We start from the raw sequence: 18207 nt of genomic DNA on the forward strand, positions 1-18207 counted from the left end.
AATCTTGCTCTGTCGCCCAGGCTGGAGTACAATGGTGTAATCTCAGCTCACTGCAACCTCTGCCTCCTGGGTTCAAGCAATTCTTCTGCCTCAGCCTCCCGAGTAGCTGAGATTACAGGTGCCCACCACCATGCCTGGCTAATTTTTTTTGTATTTTTAGTACAACGGGGTTTCACCATGTTGGCCAGACTGGTCTCGAACTCCTGACATCAGGTGATCCGCCCGCCTTGGCCTCCCAAAGTGCTGGGATTACAGGCCTGAGCCACCGCGCTCGGCCAAGTTTTGATATTCTTTAACAGACAGAATCCAGTTGGATATTATTTTTTGACCCGGTATTAGGTTCTGCATGAATATTTATGTTTTCTAATTATGCAAAATTGAGCAACTGCTATTACCTGTCAAAATCAACATTAATAACATATTTAACCTATTCTTCCTTTTTTTTTTTTTTTTGAGACGGAGTCTCGCTCTGTCGCCTAAGCTGGAGTCAGTGGCACGATCTTGGCTCACTGTAGCCTCCGCCTCCCGGGTTCAAGTGAGTCTCCCACCTGAGCCTCCCGAGCAGCTGGGATTACGGGCATGCGCCACCATGCCCGGCTAATTTTTTTTTTTTTTTGTATTTTTAGTAGAGACGGGGTTTCACCATGTTGGTCAGGCTAGTCTCGAACCCCAGACCTCAAATAATCTGCCCTCCTCGGCCTCCCAAAGTGCTGGGATTACAGGCATGAGCCACCGCGCCCAGCCCCTATCCTTCTTTAATATCAATGTCAGGAGTGAAGTGATAGCCACACCCACGGAGATAGTGCATTAGTGATCTTCCCTCCCCGTTAGGTTTACAACCATGTTCACAGCTGCCATCTAAAGCTACCTGTACTACAACTGTTTCCCATGCTTGCTGCCTGTATTAATTATGTTTTTGTTTTTTTAAAATTTCCTATGTCTTGATATTTTGACATCTTAAAAATCTTCCTGTCTAGGGAGAGACTACCCCTCCCAGGGCTACCCAGTACTAAGGGTACTGGGCTTAGCACTGGGCTGGGGACACACCTTTCATATGCAAACCAGCCAGTCCTCAGTCTATACCCCAAGCACCTCCTTTATCTAGGCCTCACATATCAAACCAAGATTCCTTCACCCTAACTCATCCCAGGATTTGGTACCAGGCAACTGGGGACCACCCTAAACTCCAGAGCCCACTGGAATGATTCAAACTGGCCATTCCTGACTGTTCTCCTTGCACTGCCCTGCCTTCCTGAGGAGGCCTTTCAGTGACATTGGCCTCCCCACGTCCTCGTTGGGCCACCTCCATAAGTTAAAATCCCAAGGGTGCAGAGCAGACACCACCTGTTCTTGTTTTGGAGTATTTGGTGTCACCATCTCTGAGCCAGCTGTATAGCCCAGCCTCCCTGCCAGGCTCTGGCTGATCCGGCTGAGCCAGCCTCCCCGCCCTGCCGAAGTCACAGGAACAAATGCAGAGCAGCCCTCGAGCACCCTCCCGGCTCCAGCTCCCAGCTCCCCATTCCAGCCCCCAGCTCCCAGCTCCAGCTCCCAGCTCCCAGCTCCCAGCTCCCAGCTCCCGGCTCCAGCTCCCAGCTCCCGGCTCCAGCCCCCAGCTCCCAGCCTCTAGCCCCCAGCCACTGCCCCTGCACCCGCTCCCCTAGAGGTGCCTTCCTGCCAACGCTGCTATTTCTCAGGAAGGTCAAGCCAGAGTCAGCCTCCATGACCCCTGCCGTCAGTCCTGTCTACACAAGCCCTAAGCAGAGGCTTCCAGTTGTTTTCGGGGGAGCCTGGCAGGGACAAGTCTATGTTCATGTCACTGTCACATGCCAAGGTGACACATGATTGTTTTTCCTGACAGCCGAAGATTGAAGCCAAAGGCATCATAATAAAAGAAAACAGAGGAGGGCATTTCTACAAAGCACCAAACCAGTGACCCTCACAGTGGCCACCCAGATCCAGCAAGAAGCTGCCCAGTGCCCTGCAGGGTGCAAGGATGGGGCCTGCTTCACAAGGGTCCCCTGTAGGTCACGTGCATTGGAAATGCTCCTAAAAATTCATGCTCCCAGGCCACCGCCACCCTGACCTGTGGAATCAGGAAGTCTGAGGTGGAGTCCAAACTCTCCAGGTGAGTCCTAGGCATACTCAAGTCTCAGGCTCCCAGCACAGGGGAGGGGTAAACAGACATTTGCTAAGAGCCTGCCCTGGTCCAGGCATTGTTTCTGACACTTCGTATGCTTCACCTCATGTATCTTCCCAATACCCCGAAAAGGGGGAGGTCAGTACCCAGGAAGCTGAGACTTGACACGGTAGCCCCCCGTGCCGGCCTCTGTGTACTCACCCTGCAGTCCCCACGCACACAGAGGCTGAAGGCGTCCTTGTAGGAGCAGCGTGTCCCGTCATGCACCATGCGCTTCATGGACACCACCTCCCCAGTCTCCCTGGACTCGCAGTACAGGTGGCATCTCTCCTTGGCTGGAAGGGAAGCAGCTGGGGGTCTGCAAGGAGCCCTGATGGCTTCCCCATGTGTGTGCAAAGGAGGCACCATGCAGGAGAAATTTCCACAAGGGTCTTAGGACTCACCTGCCCCACGTGGCCCGCCCTCCTGGGCAGACAGAGAGGGAAAGGGGTGGGTGACAGCAGCCCCCTTCCTGTCTGTGTCTCCTGAGCCTTTGACCCTGGTGGTTGTGGACTTTGGAAGAGCTTTTCCCAACCAAGCCAGCCAGGCTGTTGGTGCAGCCCGGCTCTCACATCCCCGAGGCCCTGCTTGGAGACCCCTGCGGTTGCAAATGGCTGTTTGCTGGGTCGCTATCTAAAGAACCCTTTTCAGGCCAGGCAAGATGGCTTATGCCTGTAATCCCAGCACTTTGGGAGGCAGAGGCAAGTGGATCACTTGAGGTCAGGAGTTCCAGACCAGCCTGGCCAACATGGTGAAACCCGTCTCTACTAAAAATACAAAAATTAGCTGGGTGTGGTGGTGGGCGCCTGTAATCCCAGATACTTGGGAGGCTAAAGCAGGAGAATTGCTTGAACCCGGAAGGCCGGGCTTGCAGTAAGCCAAGACTGCGCCACTGCACACTGCACTCCAGCCTGGGTGACAGAGCAAGACTCCATCTCAAAAAAAAAAAAAAAAAAAAAAAAAAAAAAAAGCCAGGAGCGGTGGCTCACGCCTGTAATCCCAACACTTTGGGAGGCTGAGGCGGGCGGATCATGAGGTCAGGAGATGGAGACCATCCTGGCTAACATGGTGAAACCCTGTCTCTACAAAAAATGCAAAAATTTAACCGGGTGTGGTGGCGTGCGCCTGAAGTCCCAGCTACTCGGGAGGCTGAGGCAGGAGAATAGCTTGAACCCGGGAGGCAGGAGGTTGCAGTGAGCCGAGATCGCGCCACTGCACTCCAGCCTGGACAACAGAGTGAGACTCCATCTCAAAAAAAAAAAAAAAAAAGTAAATAAAGAATCCTTTTCAGTCAATCTCTGAAATCCAGAATGAGGCCGGCCTGCCTCGATTCAGACTCAGGTCCCTGGAACCTTCCCTTCTCAGCCTTTATCTCAGAGGCAACTAAAACGCTGGGTCCCCAGACTGTGGCCTCTGCCAGAGGGGGACCCGTCTGCTCTGTCGCCTCCAACCCTGCATTGGCCCACAGGGAGCAGCAGGCGCTGGGCTAAGGCAACCGCCATGGAGGAGAAACAGGGACTGTATGTTTACAGTCCGTCCCAGGAGGGTCCCCAGCTGCCACACAAGCACTGCCATGCCCAAGGCCACCAGACTCCTCAGGTCTCTGAGCCAATAAATGCCTTCTAGTGCTGAAACCGGTTGGAGTCAACTTTCTGACACTCGCAACTGAGAGTCCCGACTAATAGAGAAGGTCGGAGGTCACCAGATTCCTTGGCAGGGTCAGCCCCGGCCTCAGCCCTGAGCTGACCACACAGCTCAAGCCTCGTCCACCCATGGTGAACTGCAGCAGCCCGGCCCCTGCCGAGCCCGCAGCCCAGCCACCTCTTCCGTGTCCTCAGCTACTCCAGGTGTTCTGGCTGCTCTGGGATTGCAGCCCTGCTAGGAACTTTAATGCCCCGCCCAGGAGTGGGCCAGGGCAGCCCCACCAGCCAGGGCGGGCTCTCCTGCCAGCCCAGGGTCCCGGCAGCCTTGCCCCATGCAGGATCAGAGGCACGAGCTCCCACCTGCCCACCCTAGGGCCTGCCTGCTGAGCCCCCACTGCCGCCTCCCAGAAGGGCTCACCATCCTGGTGCTCATGGGGCAGCCAGTGGTGCTGGGCATCGCCGTGCTCGAAGTACAGGTCCCACTGGCGGCACTGCTCCTCGCGGAAGTCAGCCAGGGAGTCGGGGCAGTCCTGGCGGCTGCAGAGCTGGAAGTCGTAGGCAAGGCCCGAGCAGGTGCGGCCCCCGTTGGCCGGGCTGGAGGAGAAAGCAAAGGCCTTGCCGCTCGGTGCCATTGGAAAGAGGCAGCACCCGGGTGCCCTCGTGAGATCTTTTTAGGGGGATCCCTAAGTCTCAGGTGTCAGGCTGGCAGCTCTGCTGAGCAAAGGGACCTTGCCCTGCCATGTCCTAGCTGTAAGACCTGGGCAGTTCCCCAGCCTGTCAGGCCTCAGAGTGAAGCTCTTGAAAGGATAGGAAAGGATGGCCACATCCTCCCTCCTGGAGCTCCTGTGGGGAGGCAGCATCTGCTCACAGCCCTGGTGCCACCTCCTCCCCAGCACTGATGCCTGGGCTTGGAAATGAACAGGGAGCTGTGATTGGGTGTTTAGGTTCTGTGTTCCCCACAGGGCGAAAACCCCAGCACGGCAGGAGCTGAGTGAGTCTCCTCTGCAGCTGGCCCTGGGCACCGAGCCTAGCACAGAAAGAGGCATGCTGAGGCCCCAGAGTTGCGGTGCTGCAGTTCTTAGCAAGTGTCTGGCACAAGGCAGACGTACCACGGCCACTGGGTTTTCTCCCTGCGGAGAAGGCGGGCTGTGTTTCTGTAACGTCTTGGCTTCACTGGGAACAGCACCAACCCACACACTGCCTCTTGAGGTTCTAAATGCCCAGCAACCTCTTCCTGAGTCCCGTGTAAAGGCCCCAAGGGTGGTTGAGGAGGGGCCACAGCGCTCCCTGTCTGCTCCTGGCTGGGAGGGCAGCCTGGAGCCTGGGGCAGGAGGACAGCAGGGGTAGGAGAGGGGTCCACGCGCGAGCGTGTTCACACGTGCTGCTGAGGGAGGCTGTCCCACTGCGGGATCCCTCCCCAGAGCCGTGACTGCTGGCCCTCTCTGGCTCCCCAGGGTCCAGTTCAGGCCTGGCCAGAGCAAGCAGGGCAGCCCGAGTGAACAGGACCCAGGAGCGGCTGCAGAGGCCGGAGCGCAGCAGCCGGGACGCACCCGGAGCCCTGCCCGCCAGCTGGTAACTGGGCCCGGCTGTGCATCTGTGATGCCCAGTTTGGAGGCTGGAAATCTGTTTTGTTTTTCTAATGTGAAATTACAGGTTGTCAATATTTTCAGGCAAAATCAAAATCTTTAAAATACCAGACAGGCCAAAAAGGAAAGACAGAAGCTCTGTGTGTCTAAGCAGCGGCAGGGCCTGCGGCGTAAGGGCCCGCCGCGCAGGTGGGAGACGGGCGTAACGCTGATGTTTGTGGGGGGTTCTCCCTCCACCCCAGCACCCCCGGGACACTCCCTGGGTGAGGCCGGGGCTAGCGTTCAGGCAGGAGGAGACAGGCAGTGGAGGAGGGAGTGGAGGGTGTGGATAAGAAAGTGGCTGTGGGCTGAGGAGGGAGCATGGGCCCGGGAGATATTTACGGGGTGTGTGGGGTGAGGTGGCAGGAATGAGAAGGGGCAGGAGGACAGCACAGGGCATGGGGCCTGCGTGGCGGGCGGGGTTGAGGTGTAGCTGAGCATATGGGGATGCAGCTGGCATGGGCCGGCTCCACAGGCTGTCCCTCCCCTGGGCAGCCAGACACTGATGACAAGTCCCGACCCTGCCCTCACCTGGCTGCAAACAGCTGCCCAGGTGCTAGCATCCGGCAGGGTGCTGCACCCCCACTTATCCCCATTTCCCCAGCTCGGTCCTACCTCCTCTCCTCCATGCCCGTGGCCAGGAGAGACAGAGTAAACCTGTCTAGAGTGGGCTGCAGGCAGGCCCAGGCCAGGGGAAGGGGTAAGAGGCAGAGCTAAGCGTCCCCTGAGCCGTCGTCCCTTCCCAGGTAGGGTGAGGCAGGCGGGGCAGCCTGCCCTGCACCTCTCCAGAACTGGTGTGCAGCCACAGGGCCCTCCAGGACAGGGCTGCCACTCGGGAAGACCAGGGGAACATGGGGCCGACTCACTGTGGGTTGTCGCACTGGCGGGTCCTGAACTTCACGCCGGTGCCACAGGTACGTGAGCAGGAGCCAAATGGACTCCAAGCGCCCCAGTTGCCATCCCGTTTGAGGATGTCAGGCGTCAGCCAGATGCAGTGTCCTTTAAAACAATGCTGAAAGACAGGAAGCCAGTCCCTCCACTCACCCTCACACCGGGCCGTGGGGACAGTCCTGCACTCTGCAGCCTGCAGTGTCTGGGACACATCCTGGCCCCGCTCTGGGGTACAGGGGGAGCTCACCCTCCTCACCCCTAGATGTTCAGAGCCCCTGGAAGACAGGCCTCATCCGCCAGAGGCAGTAAGAGGCACAGTGAGGGGCTGGCCTGCCCTGCCCCCGACTTGCTGACCCACCCTCCTGCCTCCCAGCAGCTCTGTGTCCCCTCAGCTGGAACCTGCACCACACCACGTCGCCAAGATAGACACCTCCTGGGTGCCCACACACAGCCCGTTTATAAAGATACCACTGGCATATCAGGCCAGTGACTGCGAGACATACAATGTTTATTTAAGCAAAAAAGGCAATTTAGAGGAAATACTATGGAAAAGAGGGACAAGTAATATGCCGACATGGTAAAAACCAGGAATAAAGTCCAATGCTGGCATGTAGGAAAAACGATTCCACATCTTAATCTGATCACAGTGCTCTCATTCCTCTACGAGGAGGAAGCGTCTACAGTTTAGGGGACCCACTTTAAGAAGAAGATTGCAAAATTAAAGAATTAAATTAGGTGCAAAATGGGTTATTGACTTGAGATGAGAAAATACATCACACAAAAACGTTTTAAAACTGACAATGACCACAAACAACCAAAAAACAGAACAATGATTTCTAACACATTGACTGATAGAACTTTTCCTTCAGTTCTGACTGCATACTTTTTTTTTTTTTTTTTTTTGAGACAGAGTCTCACTGTGTCCCCTAGGCTGGAGTGCAATGACGATCTTGGCTCACTGCAACCTCCGCCTCCTGGGTTCAAGCGATTCTCTTGCCTCAGCCTCCTGAGTAGCTGGGATTACAGGTATGCACCACCACACCCAGCTAATTTTTGCATTTTTTTTTTTTAGTAGACACAGGGTTTCGCCATGTTGGCCAGGCTGGTCTCGAACTCCTGACCTCAAGTGATCCACCCACCTCAGCCTCCCAAAGTGCTAGGATTACAGGCGTGAGCCACCATGCCTGGCCGACTGCATGCTCTTTAACCCTTCTTTGTATGACCTAATTTTGTAGCACTGTTTCCACAAAGAGAACAGAAAGAGAACGCAGCCATTCCTTAGCAAACTCTTCTCAGCAAACCATTCCTCATCAAATTCTTTCTGTAAAAGGGCCAGAGAGTAACTATTGTAGACTTTGCAGGCTATATAATCTCTGTTGCAATTAATCAATTCTGCCATCAGAGCTTGAAAGCAGCTATAGACGACCTATAAGTGAATGGACATGGCTGTGTTCCAATAAAACTTTATTTACAAAAACAGGCAGCAAACAGAAACTTTGAATGGAAGTGTAAGGAGATTGGTGAGCCCTCTTCCCAGTAACTGATGAAAATTAGTTTTTAAAAAGCAGCCATTTAAAGTCTCTGGAAATTGTCCTAAGGTCTATACAACAAATGAAGAAACATTTATTTTTTCAAGAAAATCTATTAAATCTTGGTAAGAAAAGCAAAAGTCTATGGCATTCGAGCCACAGCCCTCCCCCATTCCTGACCTAGCTCAGTGTGACAGAAGCTTTACTGCCAAGAAGACGGGGCTGCCTCTACTCCAAGCTCCCGGTCTGAGGCTACAGTTTCATACTGAGAAACCCAGGCCACTGGCATCATCCCTCTCAACTCTGTTGCAGAGTCTATTTCCGGTGGGATGGCCAAGAGGCCTGGGGCCCCCGTCCCCCACCCAGGCCCCACTCACAGGGCACAAGCTCTGCTCCAGGTACACCAGGCCAAGAATAGTGGACCTGATAGCCCCTCTCCAGATTGCTTGTAGGGTAGAGGTTCCATGTTGAAAGGGGCAAGCCCAGAAGACTAGGGGCTAACATTCCCATCTAGTGAGCAGTCTGTAGGCTAGGAACATCACTCTGGGAGAAGCAGGCCACTGACCCTGCTCCTAGCTCTGGCTCAGTGGTGCAGGGGTCTGCCCAGAGGGAGAGTCAGAACAGAAGGCTTCATAGCGCTCCTGAAGAGAACTGACTTTGATCTGAAACAGAGCATGGAGGATGTTCATGTCTAAGGGCGCTGTCAAAAACAACAGGGGTCTTAACAGTGAGCAATTAAGAGGAGGCCAATGGTCCTAATAGCAACAAACAAAATGTTAAACCAGCTACAGGTTGAGTATCCCTTATCTGAAATGCTCGGAACCAGAAGCGTTTGGAACCAGAAGTGTTTCGGATTTCAGATTTTCAGATTAAGGATGCTCAACCTGTAGAAGTTAAACAGACACCTCAGATACTGGCAAAACCCTGCCCCTGTGAAAGGTCTAGAATTTAATTAGGTCATATTGTAGAGCAAGCTATATACCCCAGGACATTGTCAAAAACAATACAGCAATCAGTCGCACTAGCAGTTAGTAGCAGCTAGCAGTTAGTGAAGGCTAACAGTTGGGTGTGATAGCAATAGGGGCAGAATGACCAGAAGCTTAATGGAAAGATCTGGGAAAGAGATAGTCAAAGAGAGCCTGGCTAATGCCACTGTCCCAGGGGGTTAGGGGCAGGGGTGCAGTCAGGGTGACTGTGTACATGACCAAGGCTGTGACCTCTGGGGAGCAATATCAGTGGCTGCACACTGCAGGGGAAATAAGCTTCATTGAAACAGCAGGACCAGGGCACTAAAATCAACAAGCAAACAGTAGCAACAAGGCCCAGGGGGATCATTATCCACAGTTTCTTCAGTGTATTATCTAAAGTTTCCAGTTTTCAAGGAAACTTTCTGAGCCACAAAAAGAAACAGGAAAGTGTGACCCATACACAGGTGACAGAAACTACCTCTGAGGAGGCCCAGATGTCTGACTCAGCAGAAAAAGATTTCAAAGCAGGTACAATAAATGTGTTTAAAGAACAAAAGGAAATCATGTCTAAAGAACTAAAGGAGAGTACAGGAATGACGTGTCACCAAATGGAGAATCTCAGTAAAGAGATAGAAATTATAAAAAGAACTGAATAGAGGCCGAGTGCAGTGGCTCACACCTGTAATCCCAGCACTTTGGGAGGCCGAGGTGGGCAGATCACCTGAGGTCAGGAGTTCTAGACCAGCCTAGCCAACATGGTGAAACCCTGTCTCTATTAAAAATACAAAAATTAGCCAGGCATGGTGGTACATCCTGTGATTCCTAGCTACTCAGAGGCTGAGACAGGAGAATCTCTTGAACTCGGGAGGTGGAGGTTGCATTGAGCTGAGATCACGCCACTGCACTCCAGCCTGGGTAGCAGAGACTCTGTCTCGAAAAAAAAAAAAAAAAAATAGAAGAAGAACTAAATAGAAATTCTGGAGTTGAATAGTACAAAAACTTGAAAGATAAATTAATTAGCTGGCTCAATGGTAGATCTGAGCTGGCAGAAAATGCAATCAGTGAACTTGAGTATAGATGAATCAAAACCGTGCAATCTAAAGAGCAGAGAGAAAAAACGGATGAAATGAACAGAGCCTCTGAGAAACACGGAAAGCCATTAAGTACAATAAAAAATGCATAGTAGAAATACCAGAAGGAGGACACAAAGAAAGAAGGAGAAAATATTTTTAAAAAAGGCTGAAAACATCCAAAATGTGATGAAAAACATTAACTTACACATCTAAGAAATGCAATTAAATTCAAATGGGGGTAAATGCAAAGAGGTCCACACCCAGACACACCATAGTCAAAATGTTGAAATTAGACAAAGATGAGGAGAAAATACTGAATATTGAACGACTCACCATATACAGGGAAATCCCAGTAAAATTAACAACTCATTTTTAATCAGAAATAATGAAGGCCAGAAGCAGTAGTGTCAACCAAGAAGATTTAATTCAGCAAAAACTATCTCTCGTAAATAAAAATGAAATAAAGATATTCCCAGCTAAACAAGAACTGAAAGAATTCATTGCTAGCAGACCTGCCATGTAAGAAACACTGAAGGAAGTTCTTCAGGCTGAAAGCAAGTAACACCAGAGAATAATTTAAATCCCTATGGAAACTAAAAAAAGCACTGGAAATGGACACACTTCTACAAAGATACAAACTACCAAAGCTGAATTAAGAAGGTATAGAAAATCTGAACAGACCTAAACAAGAGATTGAATGAGTAATATAAAAACTCCGCAAACAAATACCCAGGCCCAGATGGCTTCACTGGTGAATTCTACCAATTGGAATGTAAAGAAATCTAAACATTAAAAAAAATTAATATCAATCCTTCAGAAACTCTTCCAAAACACAGAAAAGGATTCCCCACACATTCCCTGAGGCTAGTATTACCCTGATATCCAAATCAGAAAAAGACATCGCACAAAAAAGAAAACTACAGACCAATATCTCTTATGAGTAAAAACATAAAAATTCTTAACAAAATACCAGCAAATGGAATCCAAGAGCGTATTCCAATATGGATGTCTTCCTTTCCAATATGGATGTCTTTTATTTCCTTTTCTTGCCTACTTGTCCTGGCTAGAACTTCCAGGACAATGTTGAATAGAAGTAGCATGAGCAAACATCCTTGTCTTGTTAATGATCATAGGAGGCTATGGTTTGAGTATTTGTGTCCCCTCCAAAATTAGAAACTTGATTCCTAATGAGACAGTTTTAAGAGGTGGGGCCTTAAGATCGTTAGGCCATGAGGGCTCCATCATCCTGGATGGGATTAGTGGCCTTATAAAAGCGCCAAAGGGAGCTAGCGAGGCCCCTTTTTGCCCTTTAGTCCCTTCTGACGTGAGGACAAATAGCCATTAAGCACATGAAAAGCAATGGAATAGATTTTTTTTTTTTTTTTTTGGTGACAATGAGCTTTTTGAAGTCAGTTATTTTTCTTGATTTCATTGCCCATTTTTTATTAGTTTAGTTTCATATCCCATTAATTTTTATCTGAATTTTCTTTCCTTTAACAAATATATTTGAAAATAATAAAAGAAGGTACTTTTTATACATATACGCCAATCAGCATCTGTCATTTCTCCCTTATTTTAACAAAACATTCTGGAACCACTTCCAAAATGGCAGTTAAAACAGTATCTTTATTTTCAGACAAAATAATCTTCTATATAGAAAATCCTAAAGAATCCCCTAAAAACTTAGAGCTAACAAATAAATTAAGTGAGGTTTCAGGAAACAAGACCAATATACAAAAAAATCAATTGCATTTCTATAAACTAGCAATAAATGATTTAAAAATGAAATTAAGAAAATAACTCCATTTACAATAGCATCAAAAAGAAGAAAAGAACCTTAGGAATAAATTGAACAAAAGAAATGCAAAACATGTCCACTAAAAATTACAAAACATCATTGAAAGAAGTTCAAGTTCTAAGTAAATGGAAAGACATCTCAATGTTCATGGATCAGAGTGTTAAAATGGAAATACTTTCACATTGATCTACAGGTTCAACATAATTCCTATCAAAATGCAGGCTAGAATTTTACAAAATTGAGAAGCTGCTCCTAAAATTCATATGGAAAGTCACAGGATGTAGAAGAGCCAAAATAATATTGAAAAAAGAGCAAAGTGGGAAGACACTTCACCATTTCGAAGCTTACTATTAAACTACAGTAATCAAGACAGTGTATCCCTGGCATAAGGACAGACAAATATACCGATGGAATAGAATAAAAGCCTAGAACTAAACCTTTACATTTGATAAGTTAAACTTTGACAATTCAATGGAAAAGGAATAGTCTCTTCAACGAATGGTTCTGAGACAACTGGATATCCACATGCAAAAGAATGACTTTGGACCTCTTCCTCACACTTACACAAAAATTAACTCAAAAATGGATCACAGATGTCAATATAAGAGCTGAAACTCTGAGAATAAAACACAAGAGTAAATCTTCTTGACCTAAGTAATGGTTTCTCAAATACAATACTAAAAGCACAAGTGATAAAAGTAAAAATAGATAAATTAGATTTCATCAAAATTAAACATTTTGCACCTCAATGATGCCATCACAAAAGTGAAAAGACAACCCACAGAAGGGGAGGAAATATTTGCAGACCACTCACACTGGTGAGTGTGATAACAGACTTGTATCCAGAATAAATAAAAAACTCTTAGGATTCAATAATAAAAATATAAATAACTCCATAAAAAAATAAGCAAAGGATCTAAATAGACATTAATACAAAACATATATACAAATTGCCATTAAGCACATGAAAAGACGGTCATCATAGGTCACTAGGGAAATGTAAATCAAAACCCCAATGAGATATATCACTTCACATGCACTAGGATTGGTATAACAAATACAATAACAAGTTTGGGGGAGGATATGGAGAAATCTGAAGCATCATTGCTAGTTGGAATGTAAAACGGGCTGCTTTGGGAAACTGGCAGTTCCTCAAAATGTCAAACATGGAGTTACCATAAAATCCAATGATTCCATTTCTAGATGTACATCCAAGAAAAACGACACATGCACGCAATACTTTGTACACGAATGTTCGTGCGGTATTTCCCATCATAGCTGAAAAGTGGAAACCACCCAAATGTCCAACAACTAATAAATGATGAATACCCACACAGTGGATTATTATTCAGCAACAGGAAGGAATGCAGTGCTGTTGCACAGTACAACAGGGATGAGCCCTGTAAACATTATGCCAAGTAAAAGACGCCAGGCGCAAAATGTCGCATGTTGTATGATTCCATTGATATGAAATGTCCAGAATTGGAAAATCTATAAAGACAGCAAGAGGATGAGTGGCTATGAGTGGCTATCTGGAGTTGGGCGAGAGTAGGATGGATTGGGGTGACTACTAAGGGGTTTGGAACTTTTCACAGTGACAAAAATGTTCCAACACTTGCTTGTTGTGATGGCTGTAAAACTCTATGAATACACTGAAAATCACTGAATTGTACACTCTGTTTTATTTATTTATTTATTTTTGAGACGAAGTTTCGCTCTTGTTGCCCAGGCTGGAGTGAAGCGGCGAGATCTTGGCTCACCGCAACCTCCGCTTCCCGGATTCAAGTGATTCTCCTGCCTCAGCCTCCTGAGTAGTTGGCATTATAGGTGCCCACCACCATGCTCGGCTCATTTTTTTGTATTTTTAGACGAAACAGGGTTTCACCATGTTGGCCAGGCTGGTCTCGAACTCCTGACCTCAGGTGATCCTCCTGCCTCAGCCTCCCAAACTGTTGGGATTACAGGCGTGAGCCACTGCACCCGGACTGTACACTTTAAAAAGTGAATTCAAATATAGATCTCACCTTATTAAAGCTGCTAGGGAAAAAAACCAATACCAACCAAACAGGCAGCAGATGGAGTTGGCCAGCACTCGCCCTGGCACATTGACGGAAATTCTTTCTTTTTAAAAAAATGATCAGTACTTTAAAGAAGTTATGGGTGACACCATCTGAACATTTAGGATGATGAAATTTGGAGGAGGTGCTCTCTGGTTTCCATCCTTGATGTGGTTTTCAGGGCATTTCAAGTTTTCTCTGTGGGAGCTTGACTTTAAGACACTCTTTGGATGAGCAATGCTCAGTAACAGTTGCTGTGGATGCCCTCACTGCAGTAGCAGCGTTCGCGGCTCCCTGGCGTCTTTGATGTTGTCAACATTTCACATCAAATCAGAAAGATGTCTGAACCATTTTCCTATGTGTTCATCAGATTCACTCCTCTTCATTAACGAGACTATCAAACGCTCCAAGGCCTGTTAACTTCTTTGATATGTGTCTCTTCCTCCTAATGAGCAACTGCTTTTGGTTTGATATAAAACCTTTCTTTTTTGCTGACAATGAGCTTTTTGAAGTCAGAGTTTTTTTTTTTATTTCCTTGCTCATTTTCTACTATTTTAGTTTCATATCCCATTAATTTTTATCTGAATTTTCTTTCCTTTCTAATAAATAAATTAGAAAATGATAAAAGGTATATTTTATACATATATCCAAATCAGAGTCTGTCATTTCTTCCTTATTTTATGGAAACATTCCCAAGCCACTTTCAAAACGGAAGTGAAAACAGTGCATTCAGATGTAACCAACATTTCTGCATCTCGCTTTCATTGTGGTTTCTCTTCTGTCTTTGAAATTTTTTAGAGCCCTTCATTTATTGTCACCCATATGTTGTGAGGCTAGGCCAACTTTTATTTATTTATGTTTTATTTATTTTATTTATTTTTTTGAGATGGAGTCTCACTCTGTCGTCCAGGCTGGAGTGCAGTGGCATGATCTTGACTCACTGCAACCTCCACCTCCCGGGTTCAAGTGATTCTCCTGCCTCAGCCTCCCCAGTAGCTGGGACTACAGGCATGCGCCACCACGCCCAGCTAATTTTTGTATTTTTAGTAGAGATGGGGTTTCACCATGTTGGCCAGGCTGGTCTTGAACTCCTGATCTCAAGTGATCCACCCACCTCGGCCTCCCAAAGTGCTGGGATTACAGGTGTGAGCCACCACACCCAGCCTAAGCCAGCTTTTGAACAAGCAGACCATCCTGTTACACTTGGCCTTTCTAAAGAAATATCCATGTTGGATCTGTGTTTAAAGTACTCCACCTATAAAACAAACCTAAAAATAAAACAAAACACTGCCCATATAGAAGTAGTCACGACCTCCGGTACCGCTGAGGCGCCTTTTTCTCCAAAGATCTGAGGGAAATGGCCAGCACACAGCCCGTATTCTGCAATGACCCTAGGTGAGTTGGCACAGCGGTGTGGCGAGTATTTCTGGAAGCTACTATTACACCTGGACAGACACAATCATTTAACTCTACTTGTAAGAGACAGAATCATGGCAATAAGCCAAAAAAAAAAAAAAAAAATGCCCTCAATCCATTTTCTCTGTAGCCAAAGCAGCAAAATGCCCAAGGCCGTTCTAATGACACCTACGGGAGGGGAAGTATATCAGTGGCACCCACGGGAGGAGAAGTGTATCAATGGCACCCACGGGACAGGAAGTGTATCAGTGGCACCCACGGGATGGGAAGTGTGTCAGTGGCACCCATGGGATGGGAAGTGTATCAGTGGCACCCACGGGAGGAGAAGTGTATCAATGAGAAGCAGGAATGAAAAGAGAAGTGCTCTTAATCAAGTATGGTTAAAATATCTTGTTTTTGCAAAATTTACAAAAACATGACCATGTGAACCCATGGCTTGGCCTCTCCCAGGGCCTTGGAAGGGGCTCCTGTGAGCAAGGGGCCCCTAAGCGTAAGCATCATGAGCTTCATGGTAAATCGACTTCGGCTTCCCTCTCAAAGCCCCTCCATGGATCCCCACTTGCAGCAGGACAAGCCCTGTGGCTGGCATCAAAGACTCGGTACGACTGGCCTCTACTTATCCCTCAGGGTCACCTTCCCCCAGCACACCAGCACTGCAGCACTGATGGCTCTGAACAGACCCCACTCTCTTCCCTCCCTGCGCCTGTGCACGCCTCCATCTCCTCAACACACACCTGGCGCAGTAGACCCCGTGCTGTGCCACCCAGATCCCTCTTCAGGACCAAGTCGTTTATTCCTCAAGCTGTGGAGCATGTGGGCTGCTCATGGCACACAGCTGAGTTCTTCTCCAGGAACAGCCCCCAGACCAAAGTCATGCCCCTTTCCTGGGGACAGCCATAGCCAGTGACTGGTCAGGGTTGGGGTTCAAACGTTGCTTCAATTGGGCCAACTCTGAAAGGCTCCAGAGCTGCACATGGTGCTGGCCGAGCCCTCTGCTGAGGTCGCATCCCTGTGCAGTGCCTCACTCTCCCCACGGTGCTGGCCCTGAAAGTGCGCTCTGGAATTCCTGCCATCAGGTCTCTGTGTCTGAGGTCATTTCTGGGGAGCCGTGCTCCTGTGTCCATGCCTGAGCTGCTCCCTTCCTGTGCTTCCTTCCTGCTCCTCCTCGCTCAGGCAAGCCCCGCCTAGCGCCCACCTGTGCCCATATCTCCCCTTCCTTCCTAGCAAAGGCCCCTCGCTCTCACGCCTTGCTAAAACCCTCCCAGGCCCGCCTTTGTGGCAGTCTGAGCCATGCGGGGACTGCAGAGGCTGCCACTCTGGATTCTCCCTCCCAGACGGAGGCAGGTACTGTGGGCAGGCAGTCAAGGGCTCCTCCCACCAGGCTGGGCCAACAGGAACTGGCTGGGGTCAGGCAGGCCTGGCTCCCGGTCACTGGGGGGTCCTAGCCATCTCCTTCCTGGGCACCGTTACCTCATCTCTTGCCCCCAAAGCTCCCCTCACTCGAGCATGGAGGGGAGGGGAACAACCCAGAGAAATGCTGGCTGGCGTTCCCCTCAGCCAGTGGTGCAGGTGGGGTTGCAGGTGAGGAGGGGCCCAGGGAAGGCAGTGCCGTGGCCTGAGTGTGTGTGTCCCCTCAAATTCATATGGTGAAGCCCTAACCTCCAGTGTGGGGGCCTTTGGGAAGTGTTAGGTAATGGCCCTCATGAGTGGGATTGATGTCCTCATGAGAAGAGACCTGAGACAGATGCCCTCTCTCCCTGCCATGTGAGGGGACCACAGGAAGATGGCCAGCCAGGAAGAGGGTCCTCGCAGAAGCCAACCTGGCTGGCACCCTGACCTTGGGCTTCCAGGACTGCGAAGAACAAGGCCCTGTTGTGTAAGCCACCCAGTCTGTGGTATTTCTGTTAGAGCAGCCGAAGCTGAGGCAGACGGAGTGGGTGAGCTGTCCTGGCACCGCTGAAGGCTGCGGCCGGGGCAGACTCTAAATCACTGGCGGCCGCAGGAACCAGGAACCAGGAGGATGGAAGGAGCTACACAGTGGTCCTCCTGTCCCAGCTGGGCAAGGCGGTGCCTAACCTGGACGTGGAAGCTGGGCGTGACCACTCGGGGTGCCCCCCAGAGTCTGCAGTGTGGGGGACCACCCCTTAAGTGCCTACAAATATTCCATCCACTAGAGAGACTTGAACATTTAAAGGGAAAGGTTATGTGTGCTGAGTGAATTTGGAGCCTATCATAGGGGGAAATGAATGAATGAATGGAAGAATGAATGAATCTAGAGCTGAGGGGATGTGGAGCTTCCTCGGCCTAATCCTCTGGCCTACTGCCCCCTCCTTTTTTTTAACCCAAAGGGAACGAGCCCACCTCTCCCTTCTCAGCCAAACCAGCCCGCCCAACACACTCGGTTCGGTGGGAAGGTTCCCCTCCTCCCTACCCCTACTCCATCCCTCCAGCTGAGCAACCTGGCCCCATCTCTCACTACCCTGGTCCTCTGCTTCATCTCACGGAGGTCCAGGCTCTGAACCTGCAGGCACCGCGGCATCCTCGCCTCCCCGTGCCCACAGGTCCAGGGCAAGCAGTGGATGGGCCGTGCAGCCACACAGCAGAGGGTGGGGGCAGATCACCTGCGGGCTCTGTGGCTTCTCTCCCAGCCACCTCCGTGTCTAGAATCTAGAGACAGATCTCTCTCTAGGAAATGGTGGCAGCAGGAAACTGGGTGAACAGAGGTATAATGAGGCAACAGAGGCCAAGAGGGGAGTGAGGTGCTGGGACAGCCAGCAGGAGCACCCAGTCAGAGGCCTCGTGCAGAGCCTGAGCTCTCCACAGCCCCCTGCCGGGTGTCTGGGGATGCAGAGGGACAGCTCTGTCCCAGAGCCACTTAGCAGGCAACCTGCCATTTCTCCAGCCCAGCCAGGCTTTGCCTTGCTCTCTCCTCTCTCCTTGCCCCTTTGGCTCCCCTTGCAGGAAAGGGTGGGAGAGACGATGATTGCTTTCCAGATGTAAAATCACAGTGCAAGAGAACAGTGATGCATAG

At 49.5% G+C, this 18207-nt stretch overlaps 1 protein-coding gene across 2 annotated transcripts in view; it reads right to left on the bottom strand.

The window, feature by feature from the left end:
* The window catches only part of ADAMTS2 (ADAM metallopeptidase with thrombospondin type 1 motif 2), a 237810-nt gene that overhangs the window by 22309 nt on the left and 197294 nt on the right, over window positions 1–18207 (bottom strand). For both annotated transcript variants that reach the window (XM_009241356.4, XM_024246986.3), the window contains 3 exons: window positions 6311–6456; window positions 4238–4413; window positions 2339–2472 (listed from right to left, as the gene is read on the bottom strand). In XM_009241356.4, the coding sequence (XP_009239631.4) occupies window positions 2339–2472; window positions 4238–4413; window positions 6311–6456 (456 nt within the window). The remainder of the gene's footprint in view (window positions 1–2338; window positions 2473–4237; window positions 4414–6310; window positions 6457–18207) is intronic.

Source organism: Pongo abelii, chromosome 4, assembly GCF_028885655.2.
Source record: "Pongo abelii isolate AG06213 chromosome 4, NHGRI_mPonAbe1-v2.0_pri, whole genome shotgun sequence".
NCBI classification, from domain to species: domain Eukaryota; kingdom Metazoa; phylum Chordata; class Mammalia; order Primates; family Hominidae; genus Pongo; species Pongo abelii.